The 27947-nt window shown below is 36.5% G+C and overlaps 1 protein-coding gene across 1 annotated transcript in view; it reads right to left on the minus strand.

Annotated features, from left to right (window-relative positions):
• Positions 1-27947, minus strand: part of MALRD1 (MAM and LDL receptor class A domain containing 1) — a 747899-nt gene that overhangs the window by 128163 nt on the left and 591789 nt on the right. Inside the window, exons 32-33 of the mRNA XM_040451270.1 lie at positions 18690-18815; positions 11389-11455 (exon numbers count right to left, since the gene is read on the minus strand). Of these exons, the coding sequence (XP_040307204.1) occupies positions 11389-11455; positions 18690-18815 (193 nt within the window). The remainder of the gene's footprint in view (positions 1-11388; positions 11456-18689; positions 18816-27947) is intronic.

A 27947-nucleotide genomic window follows, 5' to 3' on the forward strand; every position in this document is an offset into this window, starting at 1 on the left:
CGCACCCACAGTTCCAGCTCTCACTGGGAACTGGTTATCCATGATCTACCCCTTGGCCCTCCAATTTTGGCTTTCTACTGCTGCCAGTCTCTGGGAGTCCCAACATCCCTTGTCATTACTTCAATCTTGCCTATACCTTCATTAAAGTAAGTATTCTTCAAAGTTTTGTTACGTTAGCCATCCGGGATGAATTATCTTTTCTGGTGGGTCCCTGACTGACACTGCTATGGAAGCATTAAGTGTAGTCAAGGCAGAACTTGTAATTCCAAGCCTATTCTTCCTTTCCTTGCACCACACAGCATTTCATAAGCTCGTTTTCAATGACTAAGATTTATATATTGTGATGTTTTACCACTAAAAAAAACAAAGGGCCTTGGCAAAATGCTTGTCAATGTGAATACGCATGTGTTCACTAGGGTGATCTAACCTGGTAAGCAATATATTCTAAAAATAATATAACATATACCGTGTATCAACATACACCTTTTTATATATATAGCTTGTATTCCCTCAGCATCATAAAATGCATAACAGGAAAACATAATGCATTATAATTTACCTAGTTACAGAGAAAATTCTTATAATATCGCTTTTAATTCCTACAGAGTAGAAAAGAATAATATATGTAAAGCCTTATTTCCCATATTGAAATCTGTTTTCAAACTGAACGCATTCTCAGTCCGACACTCTAACAAGAAAATGGTGCTTTTTATTTTTTATCTACAAAATGAAAAATGCAATTATTAGAAGATATTTATTCCAAAATTAGAATTCTCCATGTATATGTTCAGCAAGCATGCCCTTTTAGTTGTCAGCATTGTTAGATGGTGGGAACCCTAAAATGAAAACATTGGCTGTGAAGTGATCTTATGTGTTTTATTCTGGATCCTGGAGCCGTAAATTCAAAAGGTATGCATTTCTCTTTGTTCAGTACTAAAATGCGTGTTCTCTCGTTTTGTCTTTTTGGTTTTTTGCTGCTCTTGTGGCATTTGCTACAATGCATTTGTGTGTTCAGTTATTGCCTCTACACATAGAGAATGAAAAGGCAAGTACGAGTTCTATCAACACTACCACTGTCATCTCTAGACGATTATTTTTCTATATTGTGTGTTAAATTTTCCGATTTTTGTATATGTGTCTCTCAAAATTCTTTATTTTTCAGTACATTGTAAACAGAAGGATAATATGGACCTATAGATGGATAGATCATATCAAATCTAGCCACTGATCATGAAGAGTCATAATTTCATCTTAAACTTGAAGACATAAACAGTTTCCATTACCACCTCCTTCCTCCTTATGAAAAAAAGGAAAATAAACTAAGTCTATGAAGAAAACAAAGAGATGCACTACATCTCAGAGGTATAGATGAACAGCAGATTAAGGCAATGGCAAACATAAACTAGGGCTTTCAGAGGGTAAGAAAAGTCCCACGGGGGTTTCAAAATTAAAATGCATTGAACTACTTAGATCTGTCAACATTTCACTAGTAAGAGGGATAGGTTCAAAAAGTTCTACCTCATTTGCTAGATTTTGCTTCTGTAAGGCAGAGATCAGCCACCTAGCAACAGCACAAAAGACTCTACTCTGACATAGTTAAACTCATGCTGGCTGAGCAGGAAGAAAAGCTATGTAGGATCAGGGCAGAGCTGGATGGCCCGCAGTTCCCGTGCCACTAGGGAGCCTGGTTTGGGAAATTGTGAAATCCGTTCTGAGGAATGACTTTTTCTCAGCGTTCTTCCAGGCTCGGGTCTCTGAGCACCTCTACTGGGCTGTGCTTTACTGTCCCATTCAAGAGCACACATACACAGCATGCACAGCAAAGAAAGAAAAGATGCCATTTCCAATCAACTATCCCGTGAAAATGTGGTCGTGCACATGCTAGGAAAACCGATCAAATGAAAACTGTGTGGATGAAGAGGAACCATTTTCCTATACAGCTATTTTAGGGGCGGTTCTTCAAGTTCCTGCTCCTTCTAATATAGACAGCTATCTCTTGTTCTCTCTTTTAAAGCAAGTCCTTTGGCATTAGATACTGCCCCAGAAATAACCCACCACTTTTCTTCCAGGAGGAAAGAAATATCTACTTAACAGTCAGGTCATACCAGAGACTTTGGAAAATATCTGGATCACAAATCCCTTGTCACCAATGACCAGTAAACGAAATCTGGGCCATGTCCGTCCTTGCAGAATGCCCTCCCTGGATGAGTCAACAGGTCATTCAAGAGGCACTCACATCAGATTGTCAAAGCAATGCAGTTTTCAGCCGTGAAAACGTATGCCTGGCATGAAAAATCCAAAAACAATTCAAGTGTACAAACACGTCACAATGCTTTCTTTCTGGGAAAGGGGCAGTGAGGGAAAATTAGGTATTACTGTGCTTTTCATTTTCATGACTCTTTTGGCATATGTGACGAGAGAAGGATCCAGCTTTGGGAGTGAGACAGGGAGGGAGCCTTGGGGAGAGGGGTTATTTGCTTCATCTTCAATCACATTCCTAGTCTGTCTGGCTTGTTTGGCTCTGCACGAGGCAGAAAGTGTGTAATACTTTCTGACAACAGGGGAAAAAAAGCAAGGGACAGGCCCATTTATCTTGGAGACACTGTGAAAAGCAGCCAGTTGGCTCTGCCTTTTACTGTAAGCGATGTTATTATTTTTTTAATACTGTAACTGTTTTTAAGGCCTTTTTAAAAAACTGCATTTCTAAGTTACAGAAGGAGTATTGGTTAAAATAAAAATGGAGAAACTAAAATACGAAATTGCTCTCTCTCCCAAAGCGAATCTCCTTCTGGAGAGCTCACTTACAACTATTAATACTTTGATGTGCACACTGCTAGACTCGTTTTTCATTTTCTACACTCACATTTACTCATCTTCTTCCCCCATAGAATTTTAAAGTGCATATTATTGTGGAATTTGCATTTTTCACCTAACAATGTAGACACTTTTCTATGTCAGGATTTTTATTTTCCATTAAAAAAAATGGTTCTATCATATCCCATTACACTATTTTGAACACTGAAGTTTGTTTCCAAAACACAACCATAAAATACCAATTTCAACACATTTACCTACATATTTCTTATAAGTATGTCAGCAGGCTAGATTCCTAGGATGGAGGTTGCTGAGTTAAACACTGTGAATATTAAAATCTTGAATGGGTATTTCCATTTGTCTTTCCTAAAAATTTCTTTACCTAAATGTTGTATATTTAGCTTCCTAAATATACAGATTATATTCCCATAATCTATGTATAAAAGTGCCAGGGCTTCTACACTCTCGTAAATAGTGGATATTATTAAACTTATTTTTTTTTTTTTTTGCCACTTTAGGTAAAACTAGGATTTTCAAGGGTTACCTTGTACTTACCTATTAATGAGGGTTGAATTTTTTTCAGGTATGTATTGACCATTTATATTCCTTCTTCTGTGAATAACCTTTGCCTAGCTGTCTATTGCCTAATTTTTATTGTTTTGAGGGAACACTTTAACATATAAGTAAATAATTAATACAATAATGAATCCCCATCTATAGTATATACTTTATATATATTTTTGTGGCCTGTTATTGTGTTATTAATAAAATTTATGATGTCTTTCACCATACTGCAGTTTTCATTCTGCTTAAGAATTATCCATGTGGTCAAATTTTCAAATCTCTTCATCTTTTCCTTTATGACTGCTAGTAAACTTAAAAATGACTTCCATGCTTCAAGATTTAAAAAGAGTCCTTTATTCTGTGTTTTCTCTAAAATTTTTTATAATTTTTTCCCTGTTCATCCCTTTATTAAGCCTGGGATTAATTCCTCACATGAAATATCAATAATAATTTCTATTTTATTTATTTATTTTTTTTTAAACTTTTTTTTCAACGTTTATTTATTTTTGGGACAGAGAGAGACAGAGCATGAACGGGGGAGGGGCAGAGAGAGAGGGAGACACAGAATCGGAAACAGGCTCCAGGCTCTGAGCCATCAGCCCAGAGCCTGACGCGGGGCTCGAACTCACGGACCGCGAGATCATGACCTGGCTGAAGTCGGACGCTTAACCGACTGCGCCACCCAGGCGCCCCTAATAATTTCTATTTTAAATAAATGGCTAACCAGTCGTCCTAATATGAATTATTATTAGTCCAGCCCACCCATTCTCATCTACCTGAAATGCTACCTATTTTATCCTAATTTCACATAGCTACATTAATCTATTTGCAGAAGCTTTATTCTGTTGCAATATCCTCTTTGGCGTTGTGTCCTGGCTCCTCAATATACATTACCCATGACTTTATAGCAAACTTTAATTATCAAGTACAATAAATACCAATTCTTAATTTTGTCTTTAAATATTATATTTGTGTTCTCAGGCGAACATTAAAATCCACTGGTCTATTTGAAAAACAAGCAAAAACCTAAAACACTGAGAATGTTCTTTGGTTGTCATTTGTACACTACTGAATATTGCTAATTCTAGAAAGTAAATTCACCCATATCTTTTTCCTATCTATGGAATCAGGTCTTTGGACATCCTTCATTTGAGCTTTTCTCTTTTCTTTATGTAGGTCTTCAACATTTACTGTTAAGTGTAGGCCTGTATATATTACAATAATTGCTGCTATTTCAGAATTGAGTTCTTTTCCAATTATCTTATTCAATCATCATCCCTACTGGTAAAAAAGGAAATTTACCTAGTCTTGCATACTTTTCATGTATCCATCTACCTTGCTGAACCTTTTTTTATATATATATCATTCTAAAAGTATTACGGTTAATTTACTTGAATCTCCTAGGCTGTGAGAATATGCAACAGTATTTGTGTTGCTTCTTTTTCAATACGTTTAACTCTTATTTCTTTGCGCTCGTTCATTTGGCTAAAACCTCTTAAGCAAATAGAAGAATCCCAGTGCTAAGAGATTTCTTGTTCTTATTCCCGGCTTTAAGAGAAATGCTTTGAGATTTTTATTTTTATTTTTAAAATTTTTTTTCAACGTTTATTTATTTTTGGGACAGAGAGAGACAGAGCATGAACGGGGGAGGAGCAGAGAGAGAGGGAGACACAGAATCGGAAACAGGCTCCAGGCTCTGAGCCATCAGCCCAGAGCCTGACGCGGGGCTCGAACTCACGGACCGCGAGATCGTGACCTGGCTGAAGTCGGACGCTTAACCGACTGCGCCACCCAGGCGTCCCGAGATTTTTAAATAGATATACACATTTAAATTTTTTGGAAGAGAGGAACTACACTTTTGACTTTTAAAATTTCTACTATGTCACTCAATCTACTCAATTTTAACATTTCCTCTTCTTGGGACAATTTTGGTAATTTATATTTAACCATGAAATTGTTTCTTCCATGTGTTGGATTTGAAAAACATACACTCTCATGGCCTCTCAAGCTTATTGCACAAAAGACAGCTAAATGTCCTCCTCTTTAAATAGACTTTTGAAATTTTGCAATGATTTTCATTTCCAAAACATTCAAGTTTACTATGAGTATTTGTTAGTCCTTAGCACTTGAGTACTGTGTGTGAAAAAATAACATCAGAGGCCATGATCTTAAATGTTTATGCCTTGTTCTGTTTTTGACCTCGTAAAGAACTACTGTTGGTTGCTATGGAGATGATGTTGATGATGTTAAATAAGAAATTAGCAAAAAGATTACTAATGCTTCCCACTTAGATACAACATTTTAAAAATGTTCTTAAGTAAATAAAACAATTACAAATTGTACATTTCAGTAATACAGAAGCCCTTTTCAATTTATAGCTCCATTGTGGCAGAGAACGTTAGTTCCTTAGTATATAGTCATTTTCCTTTTTCTCCATAGAAAAAGGTTAAGTAATTTATTCAAATTCATGGCATTAGTAAATGGTGGATGGAATTCATACCTAAACTCAGGTACATATGTTTTTAGATTCATATCTCTACATGGCATACAGGATATGAGTCATAAGCATGTGGGCTCAGGGAAAGTTCTAGAGAGGAGGTTTGGACATGATAGATGAATCTGGAATTTTTTCAGGTCGTCCAGGTGGGAAAGTGCAAAATGGGCAAAAAGGAACAATATGAACACTCAGAGGAATAAAAGTGCACAGTGTATTAAAAAGCAGCAAACGGCCAAGTACAAATAAAGCTTAGTTCTAGATTTTTAAAATTTTTTTTAATGTTTTATTTTATATTTGAGACAGAGAGAGAGAGAGAGAGAGAGCGAGAGAGAGCATGAGCGAGCGCATGAGTGAGTGGGGGAGGAACAGAGAGAGAGGGACAGGATCTGAAGCAGGCTCCAGGCTATGAGCTATCAGCACACAGCCTGATGCAGGACTCAAACTCACAAACTGTGAGATCATGACCTGAGCTGAAGTTGGACGTTTAACTGACTGAGCCACCCAGGCACCCCTAGATTTTCTTTAAGCATTTGATTCATATCTCTACTCATAGAATCTTGCAATCATAGAATCAGGAGCCATCACATCAAATCTCCAAAGAGGAAACATGCCACAGGGGGTGATAACCTAGGAGTATAGACTTTGGCAAAAGACTTAGGTTTGAATCTGAACTCCATCATTTTCTTGCTTTATGTATCTGAGAAAATTACTTAATTTCACTTTTTTTAATATTTTCTCCAAAAATTATAGTTTTGTTAGATATTTCCAAGTCTCATTTCCTTTACTGCTCGGTTAGTACACGGTCATGTACCTTGTAGGTTTATGTGAAGGCCAAAGGCATGACAAACGCTTAAGAGGTTCTGACATATTATTGTCAACAATAACATACCCTCCAGATTTTTAACATTTAAGTCAAATGAAAGAACTACAGAAGAGTTCCAGGAACAATTCTACATTTCTTCATTTTCCTTTAAGCTGCCCCAGGCAATACCTTTCTTCAGCTGGCTTACAGAGCACTCCTTAACCACTCCATATTCCAGTTAGACTCCATCATGTGGTTTACTCTGCTATACATGGGCATTTAGGTTGTTTCCAATATTTTGAAATTATAAAAATGCTACAGTGAGTAATTCTGTGGACATACATTCTTGTAGTGTTGGAGCTGTACCAGTAATATAAATTCTAGAAATGATATTGCTAAGTCAAAAAGTATATGGATATGTAGTTTTTTTAGATATTGCCAAAATCATCTCCATAGAAATTATACCAATTTACACTTCTCCTGGCAAAATGCTTGTTTTTTCACATCCTTACCCACAGAATATGTTACTCATCAGAGAGGTGAGAAAAAAGCGTGTTAGTACCATTTAAATGTGCCTCGCTGTTATGAGTTGAAGTTTTTTCAAATGTTTGATCATCATTTTATGTATTTCAAAAATAATTGTCAGATTTTTAATATGAAGGTTGGTCTTTTCCCATGTCTTAAAATAGTTCTTTAAGTATTAGGGATATTTGTCCTTTTCCTGAGATATCTGACATACGTATTTTCTTTCAGATTGCCATTTGCCTTTTGATATTGCTTATGGTATTTTTTACAATGCAAAAAATTCTTTTTAGTCAAATTTTTTATGTAGTCAAATGTATCAACATTACCTTTGATTGCATTTAGGCTTGAGTCATTGAAAAAAATCATTTTCTTACATTCAGAATATAGAGAATTTAACCATGTATTTCTCTAGTATATATGTGGTTTCAGCCTGCATTCTGCTCCACCTGAAGATTATTTTTGTGTGTGTATGATGTGAGGTATGGTTCTAATTTTACCTTTTCTAAATAGCTAACTTGTTGCCCTAACATTTCTTGCAAAAAAGTCCATCCTGTCCAATGATTTGAGATGCCACTGTTATTATTTATTAGCTTTTCATACGCACTTGAATATATTTCTAGATTTTCTACTCCGCTCCTCTAAATGCTTTCAAGTGCCTGTACCATACTGCTTTAACAAGAGGAGAGTTACTCCATTGCTTTCCTTTTTTTTTTTTTAAAGTTTATGCATTTATTTTGAGAGAGAGAGAGAGAGAGAGAGAGAGAGAGAGAGAGAGAGACAGCATGCATGCAAGTAGGGAGGGGCAAGGAGTCTAGTGGGATAGGGTGGCTGCGGACAAGTTGTCTTCAAAGTCTATAAATTAACCCAAGCTTTAATATTTTTCTTCCTACCTTCACTAACTACCTTCCTTTTTTTTTTCTTTCTGTTTTTCTTTCCTTGTAACATCTTTCTAATCCTTTAGAATTTATATTACGTAGCTCAGTTTATTTTCCAAACATATCGATATCTCAAGAAAACGTAATAATCAAGCCTCCTTAGGTGAGGGATAATTTCCCTCTTTTGGTTCATGGTTTGCTTCTTCATCCCTCAAACATGCCGCATTATTGGTGTTCCTCAAGAAATGGAAAACCATGATTCATCTAGTAGTTTTTTTTTTTTTTTTAATTTTTTTTTCAACGTTTATTTATTTTGGGACAGAGAGAGACAGAGCGTGAACAGGGGAGGGGCAGAGAGAGAGGGAGACACAGAATCGGAAACAGGCTCCAGGCTCTGAGCCATCAGCCCAGAGCCCGACGCGGGGCTCGAACTCCCGGACCGCGAGATCGTGACCTGGCTGAAGTCGGACGCTTAACCGACTGCGCCACCCAGGCGCCCCTCATCTAGTAGTTTCTACTCTTGTGGATAATTATAAACTTCTAGCATCCCAAATGGTATTTTTAAAAGTCTCTTCTACTGGATCATAGGTAAAAACTGAAGGTCTTTCTCAAGGCACCCAAGATCCAAAGAGAAAATCCAGAGGCTTTGGTGATAGGTCCCCTCTTTGTGACCATGAAGTTCTTATATTCACAATGTCCCAGATGAGACGTGGGCTTGAGTTTTCTGGCCTTACGTCTCTGGGTGACAAAGATCTAGAATTCCCACATGTGGGAATGATAGGGGTTTGACATAAAGCCATCATCTTTCCATGATGCCCTATATTCACTCTAAAACTTTGTATTCTAAAGCCATCCTCATTTAACCTTAAATCCAAAAAAGAACACCTGTGTGTGACAAATGACGTGGATATGGCATTTAATTGGAAATGAATTTGACACTAAATGCAATTAGAAATAATTTACATTGTTATTTTGCATTTCAGTAAGATATGTTACACTTAAAGAATTGTGCAAGGATTAGTCAAAGGATGGATGTTACCTGTAAAAGCAAATACTTAATATTGGAACTAAACAAGCATTAATAGGACTCATGAGCTTTTTAAATGATGGCACACCCTATATTACACATTGCATACTACACAGAATTTTTAAAATTATATAATAGTTCTGATGGCTAGTATTCCTGTAGTATCTTTTGTAGGTCAGGCATGGTACAGAGCATCTTACACATATTAACCCCTTTAAATTTCACAACTACTCTAGGAGGCAGGTGCTATTCTTTTCTCCAACTTGCCAAAGAAGAAGCTGAAACACAGTTAGATTAAGAAACTTGCCCAACACTACACAGCCAGGAAGTGAGAGATCTAGAGCCATATGTACCCACGTGCAACAGCAAAATATTTTATGAAGAGGAAAAAAACCATAAACAAGGTGCATAGTGAATGTGTAAAGTATAATTCACATTTCTGCAAGAAACAAATGCATGCTTATGCGTGTACATGTGTTTGTGAAAGGAAAACCATATTCAAGTGGATATAAACCATAATCCTAATGAGTAGGATTTAAACATCGGGGATTCTGCCCTTTGCCTGATACCCTACTGAACATCTTCCAAAATTGATTATAATATACACATAGTTACTTTTGCAGTCCACAATTTTAATGTTATTACAGTTTGTTTGGAGAAACTACCATATTATATATAATATGAAAAAAACCCTTAAGTCATTTCTCACACCTATGTTGTAAAGAACACTAATTCCACACATTTGTTTGTGTGATGGTCATTAGTTATTTCACTATTTGAAAAGTATTATTTACTATCAAAAATACGATTTTAAAATATCTGATTGGTGGATTTCTTTCTACATTTGCTGCATCGATTTCCTGCCTCTAGTCCCTTTGCCTCTTAATCCTCCCATTGAATCTTCTCCCCCACGTTAGAGTTTTCTCATGTGAGAGAAACACATTTCAGATGTCACCATCTGGATTTCAAGTTTTAAAGTTTATTTAAGTACAAGAGGATGTTGCCAAGAATGCAAAACTCTGCTTGCTCAGCTGAGACTAGCTACAGTCGAGAACTTTATTGTCTATCTGGGCTAGAGGAGACCAAAATGCAAACCTCCTTACTGTAAACAGTTGACACTAAATAACATTATCCACTCAGCTGACATTCAATAAACATTACTTATGGCATCATTCTCACTTTCTTTCAGAAGACATTTAGAAATTAGTACTATGTATCCTGTCCTTCCATCAACATGCAGCTTGTGACAAGTTAATTTCCATGGAAACTGATACAGGAGAAAGTATAATTTTGTGGAGATGTAAAACAAATTACATAATGAAATAGACAAAACACTTACAGAAACCCACTAATAATTCAGTTTCAACAATGTTAAGACAGTGTCTGAACTTACCTCCTCATAAAAAATTTTTGTTGTTTTAATTGGTAGAGATTTTTGCTTTTTTAAGGGATAAACAACTTTTCCTAAAATATGAGTGTTGACTCAGACGGATGTAAGTATTTAAACAACTATTAATCAGTCTTTTCCAGATACTGCAATATGTTTTGTTATGACTTGAGTATCAACCTACAATCAGTTGTCTAATAAGCAGAGCAATATATCCCTTGGTCTGCTAGATTAAAAAGTCATAAACACAAATATAATGGACTATGCATCATTTCCTTTGGAATTTATGAAACTGTTTTACACAATTCCCTAAAGGGTGAGGGAAAAATCAAGCAATCTTTGATATGCAATATAAATAATTCCCCAAAGAAATCACAAGGACTGTTTTTGTTTATTTTTGCCTTAAGTATGCAAATATATTCCTTATCTGTACCTTAACTTTAGCTGCTCAAAAACATCCATTGCATAAACTAGAAAAAGATCTTATTTATGAATTAATTTTATCCTTTGTTGTTAGAAAAGAGAAATATGAAATGTAAAATAAAAGGGGAGTCAGGAAACACAGACACTAAGTTCATCTGAAATAGGATGACACCCATATAAAAATATAGCCTCATATAAATATTAAAAACAAGAAATAATGGCTACTATTAAAACTATGTCCTATACAAAATGTTAAGATATAAAATCATGTTAAGTAATTGAATTTTTTTTTCTAAAATATACTCATATCTTCCCTTCTCTTGTTCAGACAGACAAATGCATAAAATGCCATTATCCACTATGTTTACCTTAATAACTTCATGTTCATTATGATGTATTGTATCAGCTTCAAGAAAAAAATAAGGAAGCCAATGGCAATAACTGGTAGGAGAAAAAGTAGATGATGTTCCTTACCGACACATAGGGCCATTCTTCTCCACTACACAATTCCCACCATTTCTGCAGTAACCCAATGGGCATTCTAAAAGGAAGTGTCATAAAAACAACAGTTAATTATAAATATTATTAGGAAGGAGGAGGACATATTACTGTTAATTATTGTATTAAATCTAGTCATTGAGAGTATTTCTTCCCATTTGCTACAAGCACAAGAATTCTCCCAGACTACTTCCCTGTACCCCACAAATTTGTTCAGTGGCCCTTGCTGCCCTTGATGTGTTCATTCTCTTCACATGCCTGAGTGACCACAAGAGAAGACTTTTTTCTTCCCCCCTGGATTAAGTAAAATCTGCTTATTTAGAACATGTCTGCATGACATACTTGTAATTATACGGAAATTTGTTCTTTAATGGAACATTGATTGTCTTTCGTTCCACACAGCAGCCACCATCATGGCGGACACTGCCCCGGCCCTGCTCTTTGCTGCTTGTATCATTCCCTACTTCTAGGTTAGCATGAACATTTATTTTCAAAGGTAGTTTGCTTATAGACTAAAAAGAAGGTAGATACTGTCCCATAGTCATGACTCTGGAAGTGGTTAGTGCCTTTAGGTCTTCAGGGTTCTTTACAGTCTCTTTGTAACTTAACCAAACCATTCTGATCCACAAAGACCTATCACTTTCTCTACTCACTTACCCCTCAAATCGCTCTCCTTGGCTTTTTTGACACCTTCTCTCTTGCAGGATACCATTTTTCCCTAGCTGGGCTATCCTAACTCTAATACTTGATGGAAGCCTCCACTTCCTTTAATTTGTAATCCAACACACCGATTCTGAACACCTATTAATGTCTGGTACTAGGCTAGGCACTGGATATGTATCATTAAATAATCTAGGAAGTTTACATAGTTGCTAAAGCTGCAGGCACCAGAGACAGACTGTCTGAGTAAGAATCTCGACTCAATTCACTTGCTGTGTAATATCAGCTAAGATTGTTAATTTCTCTATGCCTCTGGTTCTTCTCTGTCAAACAGGGTTAAAAAGAGTACCCATCTCATAGAGTTGTTGAGAATGTTTGGAAACAGCCAGCTCATAGTTTTTAGGAAATGTCGACCTAAAAAAGATACAAGTGCGGTCTTTGCTCTCATTGGTCTTCCAGCTTCATGGATAATGCAAAAAAGTGACTAGGGCATTAAAATACAGTAGTAAAGGTAATATAATTTGGGATGGATATAATAAGGTTTATGAAAATACCAAGGAGAGCACCTAAATCAAATTTGGGGAACAAAGAAAAGCTTTCCAGAAGAGAACCAGGCATTCATTTGGGGAAGGTAGGTGGGGTGTGTGTCTGTGTGTGTGTGTGCGTGTAAAGATAAGCATAAAGACTCAGAGGCCCAAGAAGAGAGTGTGGTGTGTTTGAGGAACTGAAGGAAGTTCAGCCTGATTGGACTGATAATGTGAAGCAAGTATGAGAGAAGGTCACAGACACACAGGGGCCAGATCATACAGGCTCAGTGAGGAGTTTAAACTTTAACCTAGGAGGCCATAATTTTAAGACAGGAAGTGGATGTTTCACGCTTCGAAAAGACAATTCTGGATCCAGTATATAAAGTTAACAGAAGGGCTAAAACTAAAATTTGGGAGCCCAGTTAAGAGTTTTTGTAATAGTCCTATAAAAAAGTATAGCTGCCTGAATGAAAGGGGTGGGGTGGGGAGTTGAGAATTGTGGGGATTTGTGAGATATTGAAATGCTGAGATCGAAACATCCTGGTGATCATTTGGAGGAGTCAAGAATGATGTTCAAGTTTCTGGCTGGGCCACAGAATTGGGGGATTTGTGGGGAATGGAGAATTGTTTTTTTTTTTTTTTAGTGGAATGGAGAATTTAAAGAGAAAGACACTTGTGTTTGAAGTGCCTAAGGGGACATCAAAGTGGAAGTATTCCTTGGACAATATGATTTGCAGGTATGAATTCCAGGTAAAACACAGCCTAGGGCATGGATTTTAGGCCTCAGATTTCTTCCTCTGCCTTTCAGGCTTGCCCTCTCCTCTCCCCAAATCACTTGGTATCATGTTTTTAGGTGTCATGGCATTACAAAGATACAGTGTTTGTCTTTACAGGAGCATGTAAACCTTAGCAGAGAGAGAAACCATTTATTTGGGCAGAGAAAGGCTGATGATTATGAACAGTAGTAGAAAAGTAATAAGAAGAAACAGAAAGTTTATACAGGAAAATAATCCATTGGAGGAAAACTCGGAAGGTCAACTATAGAGAGTCAGATTGTGGAGCCAGTCATTGAACATTAGAAGGGGATGGATGGAGCAGGAGGAAAGAGGAAAAAGCAGGAAGCAGAGAGGTTGCAGTGTGGGAACAGACTCACAATATACCATATGTCTGGTGTCCTTTTTGTTTTTAAAAGTTTCCAGTGATTTGCTTTTCTAGGGGTACACAGTTGGCCCCTGAACAATGTAGGGGTTTGGAGCATTGACCCTCACACAGTTAAAAATCTACATATAACTGGGGCTCCTGGGTGGCTCAGTCAGTTAAGCGTCCGACTTCTGCTCAGGTCATGATCTCGCGGTTCATGAGTTATAGCCCCGTGTCAGGCTCGGTGATGACAGCCCAGGGCCTGTAGCCTGCTTCAGTTGCTCTGTCTTTCTCTCTCTGCCTCTCCCCTTCTCTCACTCTGTCTCTCTCCCTTTCTCTCTCTCAAAAATAAATAACCATTAAAAAATTTTAAAATCCATATATAACTACTGATTCCCCCAAACTTAACTACTAATAGCCTACTGTGAACTGGAAGCCTTAACAGATAGGAAGGGAACACATATTTAGTATGTTATATGTATCATATACTGCATTACTGCAATAAAGTAAGCTAGATAAAATGTTATCAGGAAAACCATAAGGAAGAGAAATTACATTTACAGGACTGTAAAAAATCTACGCATAAGTAGACCCACACAGTTCAACCCTGTGTTGCTCAAGAGTCAACTGTGTATCTCGTCTTGCCTTCCCTTACTCTTCCCTATTTAACTAATAGGAGAGTGTGCTATTAAATATGGGAATACAGCTACATCCCTCAGGCTTCCGGGGCATGCTCTACTGAACAGAACAGATGTGAAATTTCCTTCATAAACAAGAAATTAGCTGGTTTGACTAAAAATAGCCCACTAGTATGATAAAGCATAAATATCTACAAACCTTTTAGATAAACCATTTTATGCTCATGTTTGGTCTTAAGTACAATTTTAGTCTTCCTCACATAAGGGCTTTGCTTTTTTTGAAGAAAAACCAGTAGAGTGTCTGAAACTGCAGAACATCAAAATACACACAGCTGCACATTTTTTTTCCTGGGGTCATTAATATTTACTTTGACTGCTGAGAGTAAAACTGAGGCTTGCTTTACATCAAAATAATTCTGTGGAAATTTACATATATAATCTCTTACACCAGATAATAGAACACAGTGGAAAAAACACATGCATTGGCCAGAACAAGGAATAATGCTTGGTGTTTTGGAGGTCAGACAATTTGTAGATTACCTCTACAAGAAGTTCTTTCCAGTTTCTGCTTAAACCCAGGTTCTTTGTCCATAAGATGGAAAGGCACAGTACAATGTAATATCACCTTTAATTTACTCAAAACAATTTAAAGTAGAGAACAGATAAAATGGAGGAAGGAGATAAATATGAGTAGTTAGCAATGAAGAGATGTACTATTTCCAGTAGATAAGTAGAGTTTCAAATGGGAAGTAGGGATCTACGGGGTTGATACTAGAATCAGTGGCTCTTTAGCCACATCAGTGTCTCACTGCCTTGTACCCTCTTGTGTTGGTTATTATGACCATGTATCTGCAAGCCAATATGATTCAAATGACTACATAGAAATAGCATTCTGTAAAGAATTCAAGTTCAATTCCACTCTGGTGTATCACTCTGGAAAAGCAGGAAAACATATAAATTGGACACCTATCTTTGTGTGTGTGTGTGGGGGGGGGGTGTCTCTTTCAGTGTATATGGAACCCAGGAAGTGACAGCTATTGTATTGTGGATTGCTGAGAAGACTGATAGTCACATGAATCCTGGTTTTCCCTCATTGATACCTTGCTCAGTTAATGTGTTTGGAACTTTGGGCTAGGTACTTCAAGTATAAAGTTTTATGTATTTAAAGTGAGGATTGTATCACCTTGCCTTCCAGGGCTGCTGAGAGGATAAAATGAAATGTATTTATAATATTTCTATACTATTGAATGGTATGCATAACACATTAAATAATCGTTCTCACCCAGTTCTCTATACTTGGAAGTTCTTTAAATTGCCCGTGAAACCTAATTTCCATTACCATTGCTCTCTCCATCTTTTCCTTTTCTCCTTCTACCATCAGGAACACCATTACCACTCCATTTACTGAAGACCTGCTCTGTGTCAAGACTGTCCTAAGACTTGTACTGCCATTACCTCATTCAGTCCTCATAGCATTATGTGATATATCCCATATATACCCTTTTTTTACATAAAAGGAAAATGGTTAATAATATAACTTGCTCAAGTGAACAGCAAGGGAACAGCTAATAATGAACTGAATTCCAGTCCTTTAACTCCAAAGCCTGTTAGTCTAAACATTTCAAATGATCTGATGCTATTCAGTTCAGAATTTCTATAACCCCTTACTGTTCCCGATATTATGATCATAAACCTCTCTGAATCATAAGGTATTTATGCACTGTCATGGATTAAATATACGTATACACAATAACTTGCATAGTTTCAGGAGCTGTACGGATCTAACAGTCTTCCAGAAAACCAAATGTTTTGGTGCAGGAAACCAAATTCCCAGTAGGCAGGGACTGTTCTCTTTATCTTGAAATCCCAGCACAGGGACTGCAGGGAAGATTAACTATGGCTTAGAAATTTGGAATAGCTCCATAGTACTTTACATGAGAAGTTTTCATTTTGGTTTGGTGTATGCTCCAAGTACAAAAATGTTCTTGTTGAAAAAAAAATAATTTTAACTGAGGGTACCCATTTAAAATAGAGCATATCAGAGGGGAGGTGGGGGGGTGGGTGAAACAAGTTGGGTGAAACAAGATGGGAATGAAAGAGTACACTTAACCATGATGAGCACTGAGTGATATATGGAATTGTTGAATCACTGTATTGTACACCTGAAACTAATATAACACTGTATGTTGACTATACTGGAATTAAAATAAAAAAAAAAACTTGATAGAAAAAAATTTTAAAAAACCTTCTGAAACGGTTTTAGGCATTATTATTATCATTATGTTGTTGTTGTTGTTGTTGTTGTTGTTGTTGTTGTTGTATTGCATTCATAATACCCAATCCTACAAGTTTATATTTTTAATGCCTTTTCCTAATTCTCCTTCAAATGGACAGCTATCATAGTTGTAGTATCACCTTAACATAACTTTCATTAACCTCTACTACTGCAGATGACTGGAAAGTGACTCCCTATTTAAATGAGGCCAGACACATCCTGCTCAATAATTTTCTGTTACATAAGCAACCAAAACTTGAAAATAATATGCCTTTATAACATAACATGGGGACACACAGGCCTTGTTGAAATCTACTTAACCTGAAACACCTACGCAGAGTCTGAGGTCAATGTTACTGTTAATGACTTAAACCTCAGGTGAGGAGAGACCAGATGCTCACCACCTGCTGTGTGACCAGAGATGTTATTGGACGCTGTCAGGATTGGTCTTATAAAGTCTGTGAAATGCTGACCATAAAGGGATATAATGTTTGAAAAGAAAGAGGAAGGCGTCATGGGCATTTTAGCATGGATTAAGCTTAGACGCATTCTTAAACACAGAAGTGTTGACTTCATCATATTAGTTTGGCAAACTAAGAAGTACATACAATATAAATAGAGAACAAAAAATATAATGTGGATTTTATTTCTGAAAAGTGTTTCATTAGTTCTTCCTATTACTATAACCCAGTACCTGGGGCAGTATGACCCATACTTTGTAAATGAACTGTGTGAGTGAACTGGTGAATGACTAAAATAGATGGGGCAGCCAGAATGTGTTCTCTGTTATTACCCACAGGTTGTCGATCACTCAGGAAGGCTAGTCACTCTTCTGTTTTTCTGGGCACATTTTTAAAGGTGGAATATGTAAAATCAGACAATAAACCATAACATGGTGTGATACATTTGTTCTCCTAGAGGACTCTGCTGAACAAAATCCCATCTTTATGAAAATAAATTTGGATGCTGGACATCAGTGCTTTTTCTTAATAGTTTCAAAGAATGAAACTCATTAGTATCTTTCTTACTCTGAAAAGAAGCTGAAAGCGTTTCCTTTTGGGCATCAATCTGATAGAAAAGCATGCCTGGTACAGAAATAATGGCAAAGAGCATTCATCTTTGCATATTTTATGGGACCAGATTTGCTTGCTTCTTGATTTCCTTTTGTAGTCATAAAATTCAGTGCTCTGTGAGTATTCATTTCAGCAGTACAAAAAAATAAGATTTTTTTGCACTGTGATTTGACTGTAATTACCATGTTTTTGTCACTTATAATAATCTTCTCTCTTGAAAGATACGAAGAATATATTCTCACCTAGTTTCGATATTAAGTATCTCCAATTTGTTTAGAAAATACGATTGAATATATCTTTTATTACCAATTTATATTACCCATTAGTTGTGAGAGATTTATATTTACCCTATCTATTATTTTATGCCCCCTGCATGAAATAAAAATTCAATTACTAAGGAGAGATGTTAACAATGGACTACAATAAATTAGAGAATTTAAAAGCAGTTTTGATAAAAGTATAATCACAAACATCCATTATCAACTCTTATAAATATTCCAGAGTCATGAGAGAAAAATGTTTAAAAGTCAGTCTAAAGCTTAATAAATTGGCTTTTTAATCATGACTAGATCATACAAAAGGATGGCTCTTAATGAAGTGGGAAAAATTACAATGAAAAAAATTAACATGTTAGATTGCGCTTCCTTATTTCAGAAATCAAGCAATTCACATCAAAGGGACTATCAAATACCAATAACTTTAAGTTATATTGAATTAAAATTAAGGGTGTGATTTTTCTTTACTTGGAGACCTTGTTTATATAGAGTAAGCATGAGTCCATTATATTATACAAGTTTTTATACGTGTAGCCATGTTAATATCCTTCCTGCCCCCAACCAATACTAGGAATTCAGTTATCCCATGCTTGCAATTATTTAGAATTTCAGGTTTTAATATTTGCATCATCTACAAGGTTAAGTTAGTGGCTTATATTGTAAAGAATATTTTACTGGAAATAGAATACCTGAGCAGCTGGACTCATCAAGCTGGAAATCTGTGCAGCTGGCAAAACCATCACAGCGCTCGTGCACTGGGATACAGCTGTTCAAGGAGGGACACCTCAACGCGCCATCAGAACAGCTCTCATTGGCTGCAAGAAGAAGAACAATAACCATTTTTTAAATGAATTTCTTCTAATGAAATAATAAGACAGTTTATTGCATCACCCTTCATCTTTCTAGTCCCCTGTTTAAGTTGTATATTATAGTTGTTTTTGCTTCTTCAAAAAGAAGTGTTTTGATAGAATCGTTTCCCAGCTGTGCATCCTGCAGTATCATACAGGTATGTATGTATAAACTACACTGTGCACACTATGTAGTCTGAATTGTTCTTAGACTAAACTTTTACTCCAAGGCAGAGTTCTCTGTGCTTCTATTGCTCCCCTAAGGTCCCTGACGTTATGTGCAACTGAAATGACAGCAACCATTACTTGTTTGAATGTTTATCAATTTCCATATTGGACGTCATGGATAGTCACTGGGTACATGACGTAGGTCACTGCAGCTCAATGTAGGATGACTATGTGCCTTTATAGCATGGTGCATTGGGCTAATTCCAGAGTCTCTTGTCAGCCTGACTTCAAGAGACAAGAACAGGTCTCGCTCTTCACATTTGGGTTGCTTCAGAAAGATGACTTCACTGATGGTGATCAAGAGGGCTGATCCTTCAATAGCAATCTAGTCCTGCCAAGTACTCAACTTCCCCTGGATGCTACTCTTAGTCCTGAAACTGTATTTCTGTCTTCCTCTCTCATTGACTCATTAGGACTACAATTTCCTAAAGCAATCATAATGTTTAGGCTTTTTTTTTACAAGTTAGAGCTGAATCAGAGCCCTTCACTCCAGGCTGCCATCAGGCGTCTCTTGTCTCCTGTTTGCTCAAGAACCTGGCAACCAGCAGGCCTAGGTTTCAGTCCTGATCTCTGCTCTCTGGTTCTACTCCAGTTTTGTCCCATGCTGGTGTCTGTCATGTCTCTGAGCCTTTTTATGTGCCAGCTGTTCTATCTAGCATTGCTCTGTGTTTGGAATAGAGGGAATGTTGAAGCATGAACCCATTGCACCATCTCACCAGGAGTTCTGGATAGATTTGAAAAGTACTAAATAATAATGATATTAACAAACTTAATCCAAGTCCAACAAGAATGGCTGTGCTTTTCTCGACTTCTCTAGTAGTGTCATGCGTAATACCTTATTTGAACATTTTAATCTAAACCTGCTGTTACAATTTCAAGAAAGGATTTACCTGGGAAGTCACTTCTACTGAAATAAAGACAATTAAGTTTAAACTTCTCAAGCTAAATTGATAGTTTAGAACACTTGGGAATAAATATCCTCATGGACGGGTCTTGCAGATTTTGTCAGTATCATCACGATTTCTTTTCTTTCTTCAAGTACATTTATGGGCTGGAATTGTTGAGTTATCATAGGTTACTGATACAGTTTGACAATTGTCTATCAAACTTAATTTTCAAGTTGGACATAAAATGATGCTTTTAAGAGTGTGTCTTTCTACTGACTAAAAATACCAGCTCTGAAAATTAAAGTGATGGGGTGCTTGGGTGGCTCAGTCAGTTAAGCGTCTGACTTCGGCTCAGGTCATGATCTCACAGCTTATGAGTTCAAGGCCCGCATCAGGCTCTGTGCTGATAGCTCAGAGCCTGGAGCCTGCTTCGGATTCTGTGTCTCCCTCTCTCTCTGCCCCTCCCCCGCTCACACTCTGTTTCTCTTTCTCAAAAAATAAACATTAAAAATTTTTTTTAAAAAATGAATGAAAATTAAAGTTAAAGTGATGCTTTTCATTGAGTCATCTTCCCTGAGGTACTAGAACATCAATTCCCACTAATAAATATTATTATTGAGCTGATGCTACATGTGAGACTATGCTTAGCACTTTAACTGGAGAGTACAGGGGACACTTTTTAGAAAGAGTGATCAGGACATATACAGCAACGAAAGCAAAATGAAAATAGAAAGCAGTTAACAGTTCAAAATAATAACAAGAGAAATGCCATAAGTCCAGGCTTCATTGGTAAAGCATTGGTACAGATAAGCATTATAAAAATAAGAGATTCCTTTATTGCATGGAAGTATATAAAGACTGAAAGAGTAGAGTCTTGAAATGTTTTAAATTTTCATGTGTCCAGTAAAAACTCATTCAGCAGAGTGAGATTAAATCTATAAATGAGGCATCAGTAAGTTTGGCATTGGAACAGTGAGCAAAGCGGTTTGCCTTTCACTGGGAAGTTTGTCTAAGGAGGCAGCACAGACAAACTTAGAAAACAAGGCTGAAACCAGATTGTAGAAATGGCTAAGATCCCAGAAGAGATGATCCTTAAGCTTTTTCAAGAGGTCAAATAATTTTAAGATATACATTGGCAAGATAGATGATATTGCAAACCAAGTGAACTAGTATATCGAATAATCTAACTCTTATAAGAGGTATTTGTAAAAAAAAATGAAAACGTATGTGTATATATATATAAGTATATATATATTCATGCATTTATATGTGTGTTTGTGTATATACACACAATTTTATCACCATTATTTTGCATTGCAAGGGGCTGAGCGTTCAAAAAAGATGGCAGTTTTAAGGTTTTAAATAATAGGTTGAGATTTGCATACAAAGCTGATAATACAGATCTACTGTTGAAGCATTATTTTGAACACATCTACTTTTGAGAATACTAATCCATCCATATTCCTTCACCCAATTTCCAGGGTGACTGATAGCTTAGTTTTCAAGTTAGCTGTACAGTGAAGAGCCCTAAACTGTATGAGGTATAAATCCTCAACTTTGGCCCAAATAGTATTGAAACACATAAAAATACGTAAGCAAATACATTGTTTCGATTTAGAAAAAGTTTTACTTTTTCCCTTTTATAGAAAGTTTACAGTTAAGAGTTAAAAAATATTATGAAATTTAAAACTAAAATCGTAGTTTCTATGGCATTTAAAACACTATAACATTAAATCTAATGGATATTTATCAACTTCCTTCTAAAAGCAGGTGGCAAATTATGAATGCAATCAATATTTATTGAAACCCACACAGCATTGGACATTGTACTGAAAACAGAAAATAAATTAAATCATTACTCTCTTTCTCTCCTTCACTAGTACTGCATAGACAACGAGGACAAAAAATAGTCTAAATAATCTATATATAAAATTTATAGGAAACTAGGATTTCAAAACGTTTCCCTGGACAATATCTACTTTTGCCACATTCAAACATAGTTAATGTCTATAAAAACACTTATTTCAATCTGTCATCATAGAGGTTGACACTCATTCATACAAAAATAAGCCAGGTAACACAGAGCATGCTGTGACTTTTAGTTCTTTCACTCAAGTGTTAGAGATACATTAAACAGAAGCAATTCATGAATCGTTTACTGGAGTTAAATTTCCCTAAAACAAAATTCCTTTTATAGATTATAAATTGTACTTTTTACAAAATATACGCAAAAGTAAAGTACATGTGACCAGGGGTGTGTATCCATTTACTATTAAGATGAAAACTCACGTATGCAGCCCACATTTCTAAGAGCAGAGCGATGTGGTCTTGAAACCTGAGAATGAAGGCTATCGGTCCTTTAAGGCATATACGTACCCAGTACAGGGAAGGATGGATTTTTACTCTCTCCTTAAACTAAAACAAACTACTACTCTTACTGAACTATCTTAGCAGTTTGAGTAAATTTTGTAAAACTCTAAAAACAATTTAATGGGGAAAGAGTATTAATTTATTATGAGTATTATGCAATGCACCATAATCATCCGATTCTTCAGTATCTCTGTAAAAGAGACAATCACCATGATTTTCATGCTGAATAAAACTGAGCAACGCTTTTGTAAGAAGCTGTCAAATGCAGAGGGATAATCTTTACAGTATCATTGATTGAGAAGTACCATAGGATGCTGGAATCCCAGCTACTATATTTAAAGGCTAATAATAAAAATAGCCTGATGATAAAGGTTGATTCATAAATCTGAGGAGTGTGACCCATTGTAAATCCTCTAAATGGCACTCAACTACATAAGACACATCAACTACTACTGGAATATAAGTTAAAGTTAGAAAGCAGGCAGACTGTCCACTTCCCTATCCTTTTCACAGTCATATCCGTCAGTGACGGATAGCTTCTATGTGCCTCTCCTCAAACATTCTGCAACCCCTCTCTCTGTTCCGGATCTAAAGGATGAACTACAAAGATACATCAGCATGCTTCTTGCCCACTAGCTACTCGTTGGGTTTGGCTGATGTGTAGAACCAGCAAGAGATAACATGGAGGGAAGAGACTGGAAGATCGCTAGCTGTTCCCCAACCTTTTATCAAGCCATACCTTTTTTTTTTTTTAATTTGTTCTAGTTTTATTTTATTTTTTAATATGAAATTTATTGTCAAATTGGTTTCCATACAACACCCAGTGCTCATCCCAACAGGTGCCCTCCTCAATGCCCATCACCCACCCTCCCATTCCTCTCATCCCCCATCAACCCTCAGTGTGTTCTCAGTTTTTAAGAGTCTCTTATGTTTTACAAGCCACACCTTTTATCAAGCAGCTCTCTCTGATTCCAGGTTAAGACACATCTTCCCTTCTCCCACATGCTTTGGTCTATGGGTGATAACAGCTCCTGCTTTTACCATTTGTTGCAGCTTCTTTATGCATGCTAGTTCCCTATGTACAACCTCTTTATGAAAATATTCTCAAATTTTATAACATCCATGTGCCATGTATGTCTTGTCAGGATACTGACTGACACAACAGCTGATGAAATGGAGGAATATTGGTAAGAGGAGTGCTCCTAGTTTGGTGCTCTGTTCCCATATAATTAAACCATACTTACTTTTCCCTTCTTTCTTTTTTTTGTTTTTTTTTTAAGGGAAAGGAGATATTTTTGGTAAAGATGTACCCCTTCAGTTTATTTAAAAAAACATGTTTCCACAGGAAAGACTATGGAATATGAATTATTTTTAAATGTTGAACTCATCACAGGTTTGCATAAACGTTCTGATAACTAGAATATTTATCTTTGCAAGAATAAAAGGCCTTTAAAAACCAATTGCTATTGATTTCCCTGCTTAAACTGTAACCACTTCAGAATCCTTATTCCTACACCACATTTAAACATGTGCAGGCCTCTCCAAACCAAACAACCAACCAAAAAACCTCTTACTTTGTCCTATATCACACTGTAGGTGCAAACTTATCGAAAGGGTTGTCTACAGTTGATTTCTCTCTTTGCCTACTTTCTCTACAAAAGATTGGCATGAGAATTCTGCCCTTTCCATCCACAGCAAGTTCTCTCTCCAAGCTCACCAGGAATTATGTTTGCTTTTCTCGATTTATATATTTTTAAGCCTAAGCTTACATGATCTCTCAGAAATATTCCAACCTGTAAATACTCTCTGTACTTAAGGCTTTCTAAATTTCATTTATGGTTATTATTCTCTTTTTTTTTCTGCCTTGTGTCTGTGACCACATCTCAGTGTCTTTCAATGTTTGCTTTTTCTAAACTGTCCGCCACCTTATGTCTTCCTCTCTATATTGTCTCATCCATACCCACAGCTTCAAGCCTTGGATGTATACTGAAGGCCATGTGTCTTCTATGCCTTCCCCTCTCTCTCTCCAGAGCTCCACATATCCATCCTGAATACATTCTGAACATTTCTGTGCAGATGTGCCACAAATGTCACAAACACAACATGTTTAAAAATGAAGTCACAATCTTCCACTAAGAGGTACTTCTCCTCCCATTTTCCCCAGCTCAGGAGAAATGGCACATTAGCTGTCCTATTGCCCAAATCAGAAACTTGGAAACTCTTGATCACACACTCTTCTCTTCACCTGAGTGTCTCTAAAGCCTAGTCAAAATCTTTACACACTGTGTTACCCAGTCAATTCATTTATACTTCAGTTGTGATATCTCCTAACCAGCCCCCTCCTTCACTCCAGTGTATTTCATGTACCACCTGAACCGCAGCTGGCAGGGGCATGATGGGCAAAGAGGGACCCTTCAAGATCTGGTCCTGCTCTTCTCTCCAGACTTATTTCTACATTTCTCACCATAAACTCTACACTAGTTATACCAAATATGCTTCAGGCAAACAACTTTTTCTCTATTTCTGGAACATTCTTTTTTTTAAATACTTTTTTTTTCATGTTTATTTATTTCTGAGACAGAGAGAAAGAGAGGGGGACAAAGGATCCAAAGCAGGCTCTGTGCTGACAGCACAGGGCCCTATGCGAGACTCGAATTCACAAACTGTGAGATCATGACCTGAGCTGAAGTCGGATGTTTAACCAACTGAGCCACCCTGGCACCCCTATTTCTGGAACACTCTTTAGGGGGATCAAGCATCTCTACCTCACTTGCCTAATGACAACCATCTTTCCGAATTTGCCTCTGTGAACATTTTTCTTATTAAAATTTACAGATTCCCTAGCACCACGGTTAGGAAATACCCTATGTATTCAATAACCCTGCATTTATCTCTGTCACAGAACTTATCACATTTTATTTTCAACTATCACTTACTAGTCTCCTTCAGGAATATATACTGTATTTAAAACCTGAGTTGGTCTAATACCACATCCATCTGTATCATTAATGGCCAATACAATATGTGGCATAAATTACGTAAATGAGAGTTTATGAATGAATAAATGAGTGTGAGTTAAAAAAACAAAACAAAACATACCCTTCTAAATCAATAGGTAAGCCTAGAATAAAACAAAACAAAACAAAAACCAAAAACCAAAAACCAAAAAACATACCTTTAATTGTTTGGTAAACTGTCATCATTAAAGGTTTTTATTCTGTAAATTTGCCCTAGCATTTTTACTGTAGTTTATTTTGACACAGTTTTTTCTATAGAGTCATAACTTAATTAAATATTTTAGAGATGACAGAAGCAATACTCTGATGATACCAGTCTATTCCTAGCATGGGCTTATTTCCCTTTAAGAAGAGAACTTCCTATATTCCTACCTCATCAAATGCCAATTTTGCAACGAGTGTCTGAAAGTATAAGGATACTGTACTTTCCTAAGCTTCTATTTAAATAGCATCCTTATTTGGAGTCAAATATCATATGACTATATTGAACTTAATAAGATTTCTATCAACCAAATTACATTAGAGCCCTGATGGGAATAGGGATAAATAATTTGGCAGGCTTTCTCTTCTTCATTCTCTTCCATTTGTTTACCTTTCTCTAAGAAAATATTATAAAACTTGACAGGTTGGCTTTATTACAGAAAGAATGTCACAGGAAATAACAGGAACATGGAAAGCCAATCTCTAAGCCTAAACTAGGAAAAGAAGTTCACTTATTTAAGACTGAAACCTTTAAATATCCAAACGCTATCCCCTCTTTCTTGAATTTGTCTGTACTCCTTTTCCGATAGTTTTAATTCCTGATGTCCAACCTAAACAAGACACTGAAATAGCCTTATATTTCTTTCAATATCCACTCTTAACACTCACAATTCAAGCTGCTTTTTACTACTTAAAAATAAAAAGTGGCCATTAGCATGTGGTTTATGTAGTTCTATCACTGCCAACTATGCCAAAATATATAATATAGTATGATATAAAACCAAACAAATAATTAAATGTTAGTGGTGCTATGACTCACTATGCTTTCATGATCGCCTTAATGATTTGTGAAATTACTTCATAACCAATACTCTTCCTTCCCTACATGAAATAGGATAGTTATAATAAAAGTAGAAAATACTGAATGCAGGACTGAGGATTTCATGTATTCTCTCAAATCCTCACAGCCCTATAAGGTAGGTATTACATGAATGATGACTGATTCTAACAACTTTTCCAAGTTTGCGTAGGTAATAGGTGACAAGAATGAGATTCAAGCCTATGACCTTAGGATTTACTATTCCATGGACTCTTTTTTTTTGAATTGGTAACAATTATTCTTTTTTAATGTTTATTTGCTTTGTGAGAGAGGGGGGACAGAGGAGGGACAGAGAGAGAGGTAGAGAGAGAATCCCAAGCAGGCTCCATGCTGCCAATGCAGAGCCTGACATGGGGCGTGATCCCACGAACCATGAGAACATGATGTGAGCCAAAATCAAGAGTTGGACGCTCAGCCAACTGAGCCACCCAGGTTCTCCCATTCTATGAACATTTTTAAGTTTCTTTATTTATTTTAAGAGACTGGGGGTGGAGGCAGAAAGATGGAGAGAGAGAGAAAGAATCCCAAGCAGGTTCTGCACTGTAAGCATGGAGCCCAACACAGGGCTAGAACTCATAAACCATGATCTCATGACCTGAGCCAAAACCAAGAGTTGGACACTTAACTGACTGAGCCACCCAGGTGCCCTTCCATCCCTCCATGAACTCTTAATGACATGATATCTACCTACATAGTGGTCCAGGTCCAACCCCTAACTACATACCCCATATAATACACACACACACACACACACACACACACACACACACACACACACACACATATATATATATGTATATACATGTATATGTACATGTATATGTATATACATATATATGTGTGTGTGTGAAATAAATATATATAAATTATATATATATCAAAGTGAATATTTGCCTAGAGTCCTGTACTTGATCCATATTCATAAATATTAATAACTACATGTCCACAATCCTTTTCCATAAACATTTGTTAAAAAGATATCAAGTCCCATTTACAGCTGCATCAAAAAAAACCTAAAGGGGCACCTACGTGGCTCAGTCGATTAAGTGTCCACCTCTTGATTTCAGCTCAGGTCATGATCCCAGGGTCATGGGATGGAGCCCCGCATCACGCTCTGTGATGAGCATAGAGTCTGCTTGAGATTCTCTCTCTTGCTCCCTTGCCTCTCACCCCTGATCATGCTCTCTCTCTCTCTAAAATATAATTCAACTAAAAAGTACATCTAAAAGTAAATTTAACCAAGGAGGTAAAGGATCTGTACTCTGAAAACTATAAGATATTGATGAAAGAAACTGAAGACAATGCAAATAAATAGAAAGATATATCATGTTCATGGAATGAAAGAATTAATATTGCTAAAAGGTCCAAAATACTTAAAGCGATCTACAAATTCAATGCAATCCCTACAGAAATACCAATAGTATTTTTCACAAGACTAGAACAAATAATGCTAAAATTTGTATGGAACCACAACAGACTCCAAATTGCAAGCAATCTTGAGAATGAAGAACAAAGC

This window comes from Herpailurus yagouaroundi, unplaced genomic scaffold (genome assembly GCF_014898765.1).
Source record: "Herpailurus yagouaroundi ecotype Mexico unplaced genomic scaffold, PumYag 203, whole genome shotgun sequence".
NCBI lineage: Eukaryota > Metazoa > Chordata > Mammalia > Carnivora > Felidae > Herpailurus > Herpailurus yagouaroundi.